This window comes from Meles meles, chromosome 8 (assembly GCF_922984935.1).
Source record: "Meles meles chromosome 8, mMelMel3.1 paternal haplotype, whole genome shotgun sequence".
In the NCBI taxonomy this organism is placed as follows: domain Eukaryota; kingdom Metazoa; phylum Chordata; class Mammalia; order Carnivora; family Mustelidae; genus Meles; species Meles meles.
Genome location: NC_060073.1, coordinates 53,520,848 through 53,526,029, shown reverse-complemented (window position 1 = coordinate 53,526,029; position 5,182 = coordinate 53,520,848). Strand labels below are relative to the sequence as shown.

Below are 5,182 nucleotides of genomic sequence, written 5' to 3'. Positions count from 1 at the left end.
GACACTGATGAAACTTTAGTTGGCAGTGTTCAGGAAAGATGTTGAATTTTTTCAAAAAATTCACAAATATGATGTCCATGTTGGAAGTATTGAAAAACAAAATAGACATTGCCCAAATGTAGTAGTTGAGAGAAGATTAACCAAGCAAAATGAAATAAAATGAACACAATTTATGAGACTAATGCACTACCTACTGCGCTAAGAAGGCACTAAAATGAACTCAATTTAAATGATCAGGGTAAACAACATAAATTTGTAAAGCTAACAAAAAAAGATCCGGTGCATGCATAATCGATGTACCTAAAGATGCAAAGATTCTTTTTTTCTCTTCCTTATGATTTTTTGACATTTTAATTCCAGTATAATTAACATACAGTGTTTCAGATGTAAAATAGAGTGATTCAACAGTACTATATATTTACTCAGTGCTCATCACACTGTCTTCTTGATCCCCTTCACCTAGTTCACCCACACTACTCCTACCTGCCTCCCCTTGGTAACCACCTGTTTGTTCTCTTGAGTTGAGAGTCCGGTTTTTTGGTTTGTCTCCTTTTTTCTTTGCTTGTTTGTTTTGTTTTTTATATTCTACATATATGAGTGAAACCATATGGTATCTATTTTTCTCTGACTGAATTGTCCGATTTAGCATTATATCCTCTCACTCCATCCATGTTGTTGCAAATGGCAAGCTTACATTCTTTTTTTGTGGCAAAATAATATTCCATTAAATATATACCACTTCTTGTTTATCCATTCATGTATCCATGGACACTTGGTCTCTTTCCATAATTTGGTTATTGTAAATAATGCTGAAATAAATGTAAGGGTCCAGGTATCTCTTTGAATTAGTGTTTTGTATCGTGGGGGTAAATACCCAGTAGTCCAATTACTGAATCAACGGGTAGAAAAAGTCCATAATGAAATATGTTAATTAAAGTTTGCATAGAGTAGCTCTGAAATTCAATGAGCTCCAAGTGTGATTATTATAACCAAGAGTGGTTGGCATCTGATTTTGTTTTCGAATAATGTGTCTTACTAGTAATTAAACACACAAATGAGATGAACAAAGCATTGTGGGACAGAATACCTAGAATTGGCAAGAACTTTGCAAAGGGACACTCAGACTCTGTTGGAGGGTTTGGTTGGTTAAACCCTACCACAGGAAAATCTAAGATACTACCATTTATTAGTAATCTAGTAGGACATTCTTTGATCTGGCATTCTATTTCCTAAACTTCGATACATAGTGAATGCATGTGGAGGTGTGTAGAAGGATATTCATATCAACAGTTTCATAATAGTGAAACCTTGGAAGTAAAATATTCTCTTGAGGAAATTAGTCACAATGCAATGTTTACTCATTTAGAATGTGATGCACGTATTGAAAAGAACAGAGCAATCTACATACAGACACAAAATGATATCCTTGAAAAATGATATGAAATGGAAGACTTGGAAAACAGACTGTAAACTCTTCTCCTCTTATTCTGATAAAAAGAAGTGTATGTAAATCTACCCAGTCCTTGGACATGTATAGGAAAAACCAAGAGCCTGGACATAAATAATTTAGAGTGATTAGCTCTAACAATAGAATCAGGAATGAGAGTTGAGGTATTTTTTAGAGACTTTTGCATTAGTTTATATATCTATATACTCTTTGAATTTTAAAAAGTTAGCACTTCTGTAAAAAATTGAAGGCAGGGTTTCTATTTAAAAATACAACATGAAATGCAGCAGCATAAAAGTCAGAGTAGAGATGGTGTTAGCATCCTGGAAATTTCCCTAAATTGACAATACTAATGAGAACATAAACCTCAAATTCATATTCCAAGCAACTGCTACATGTCTTATCCAAAATTACAGTATGAGAAGAGGGTTGTCAAAAACAGTGAGGATCAAAACATGATGCATGAAGACTCAGAGGGGATTCCACGGGGACAGTTTGGACAAAGCTAGAAGAGTTCTCTAGAACTTAGGGTTCTCATAGGCTTCACTGGACCTACTCTGACACAAGGGAAAAGCAGGTAGGCGTGGATGATCAGAGGATCCCACAAATATGTCACAGTTTCTGGAGCTGTCTGTCAGGAGGATAATATGGGGCAGTGTGAGTTCTGATGATCTGATGGCAGAGAAGTAGTAAAGGAACAACAAACTCATCTTTATTATAAGGATATAAGCTGTGCTATACACCAATGCTTCCCCCACTTTAAAGTTGGGATCTTTTTAGTATGCAGTTGGAATTCACGAAGTCTTTGGTGGGAGTTGAGAGTTATATTTTTATATCCCACATGGAGTCCTTGTGTCCGGCCAATCAGAGGAAACGGGTTTCAAAGAAAGTTACTGTCATGTTTATGTGACACATACTTTTGATCTCATCAGAATCACTTTGAAGAATGTATCAGAAATAAAACATCAGTACATATAATGGAGGGTTGAAGTTGTTTATTGAAACGTCCTTTTAATGACGCAGTCCACTAATGTCCTGGATGTTGTAGTACAGGAATGGATCAAGTGTTCTATAAAAAATGAGTAACAGCAGTACGCTGTCGAAGATAGGTATTCCTAATATTGAATGTGGAAAAATCAAATTAAACATGTTCATACAGAGGAATATAGAATGTTTGGCCATTTTTTAAATTTATATAGAGTTCAGTCAAACAGTGACCAAATATCACATGTCTTCTCAGTACTATCAGAATGGGTGTGAATCCACTTTTCTTCGCCAAAGTTTCATCAAAGCTTTTTTCATCTCACTGTTTCTCAAGCTATAGATCAGTGGATTCAGCAGAGGTGTAAGAAGTGAGTAAGACAATGACATCAGCTTCTTGGTTTCTGGGGAGTAGCCAGATTTCGGTTGTAAATAAGTCATACTGGCTGTGCCATAGAAGAGGGTCACAGACGTGAGGTGGGAGGCACAGGTGGAAAAGGCCTTTTGTCTCCCAGTGGCTGATGGCATCTTCAGGATGGCAAAGAGAATCCGAATGTAAGATAAGAGAATCAACACAAAAGGAACAATGATAATCAAAACGGTGCCAGTGAATGCATAGATTTCAAACAGAAATGTATCTGCACATGCGAGTTCTAGCACTGCTGGGGTTTCACAAGAGATATGATTGATTTCATTGGGGCCACAGAAGGGAAAACTGAAAACCCATGTGGTCTGCACAGTACCTAACATGAAACCTAAGGCCCATGACATTATAAGTAGTTTCATGAAAGCCCTTTTGTTCATAATCATTGGGTAGTTCAGAGGATGACAGATTGCAGCAAATCGGTCATAAGCCATCGCCCCCAGGAGAAAACATTCAGTGCCACCAAAAAAAAGGATGAAATACATCTGTGCAAAACAGCTTATAAATGAAATTGATGTTTTCTCAGTGGAGAGGACCACCAGCATTTCAGGCATAATGACTGCACTGAAACTCACATCCACCACAGACAAGTTCTGGAGGAACAGGTACATGGGCACGTGGAGGCTCTGTTCCAAGGAGATGATGAGTATAATGATGACATTTCCCAACAGAGTCACCAGGTAGACAACCAAGAAAACCCCAAAGAGCTGCTCTTGGAGTTCAGGAAAGTTAGAAAAGCCCAGGAGGATGAATTCAGCCACAGAGCTTTGATTTTGCCTTTTCATTTCAGTGGTGGAGAATATTTTGTTTTTAGGGACATTGTATACAAATTATGAAGTCACAGTCCAATAGCTGAGAGTCTGCTTCTGCAATTTCCCCCAGATACTCTTGGCTGAAGATGTAAAGAGGAACACGTCCTGACCAAATTCATCTTGGTGATTTTAGAAATGGCCAATCACTCTGAATAATGAATGTTTCAAATAAAAAGGAGAAAGTGAAGAATGCCGGTTCATAAGTCTTGTCTGAAAAGCACAAAATATTATCAAAATGTTTTTGTAACGTGTACATTAAATCGTTTGAAAATTAAACCTGGCCTTGGGACACCTGGGTGGCTCAGTTGGTTAAGCAGCTGCCTTCGGCTCAGGCCATGATCCCAGCGTCCTGGGATCGAGTCCCACATCGGGCTCCTTGCTCGGCGGGGCGCCTGCTTCTCCCTCTGACTCTGCCTGCCACTCTGTCTGCCTGTGATCCCTCTCTCCCTCTCTCTCTCTCTGACAAATAAAAAATAAAATCTTTAAAAAAAAAAAAAAGAAAATTAAACCTGGCCTTAAAACAAACATCGGCATTTATAACTGAGGTTCCATTTCCCACAACATTGCTATCAATATCATCTGTTTTTCTCAATTTTATGTAAGTAGAAATTTTAAAATTACAAAAGTCAAAGAATTAAAAGGCAGAGAAATGGGAAAAGATATGCACAAAAAGTTGCCAAACCACCTAATAATTCAAAGTTATAGGACAATTGAGTTATTATGAATATTTATCATGTTCAAAATGCCTGTGTGTGACTTGGTTCCTGCAATCTCGGCAGAAACAGAGGGCTTTGAACTTGGATGTACTTGTCTTAGGTGATCTGTAAATTGTGTGAATGCCTTTAGGTTTACTGGTTTTGCAGGCTGTCATGGTCAATTCTGTTGAGATTCACATGCATGCTTTTTTTTAAGGGAGAGAAAATGCACTAGGAGCTGGAGGAGAGAGGAAAAGAGAGAATCTTGAGCTATGTGCCCAGTGCAGAGCCCAGGTGGGGCTTAGTCTCACCACCCTGAGATCAGGACCTGAGCCAAAATCAAGAGTTGGACACTTAGGGGTGCCTGGATGGCTCAGTGGGTTAAAGCCTCTGCCTTCGGCTCAGGGCATGGTCCCGGGATCCTGGGATTGAGCCCCACATCAGGCTCTCTGCTCGGCAGGGAGCCTGCTTCCCTTCCTCTCTCTCTGCCTGCCTCTCTGCCTGCTTGTGATCTCTGTCTGTCAAATAAATAAAATCTTAAAAAAAAAAAGAGTTGGACACTTCACCAACTGAGCCTCCCAGGTGCTGTGGCCTGCATGGGAAGTTTTAAGAGCCACTTCTCAATGGCTAATCTTTGCGACCATAATGATATAGAGGCATGTAGTTTCGATCATTCTGAAACTGTGATTTAAACATTTCCTCTCTCTCTGCTGTCTGTCTTTCTTTTCTCCCTCTCCTACTACCTTTCTCATCAAAAAGTTGATTTAATCATTAATTATTAAATAAATACTGTTTGAGCACCTACAATGTTCTGGGCTCAGTA

General features: G+C 38.7%; 1 protein-coding gene across 1 annotated transcript; it reads right to left on the bottom strand.

Annotated features, from left to right (window-relative positions):
* Positions 1-2,692: 2,692 nt before the first annotated feature.
* Positions 2,693-3,637, bottom strand: LOC123949733 (olfactory receptor 10A6). The gene has a single exon (XM_046017319.1). The coding sequence runs from the start codon at positions 3,635-3,637 to the stop codon at positions 2,693-2,695; it is 945 nt and encodes a 314-aa protein (XP_045873275.1).
* Between the last annotated feature and the right edge of the window lie 1,545 nt (positions 3,638-5,182).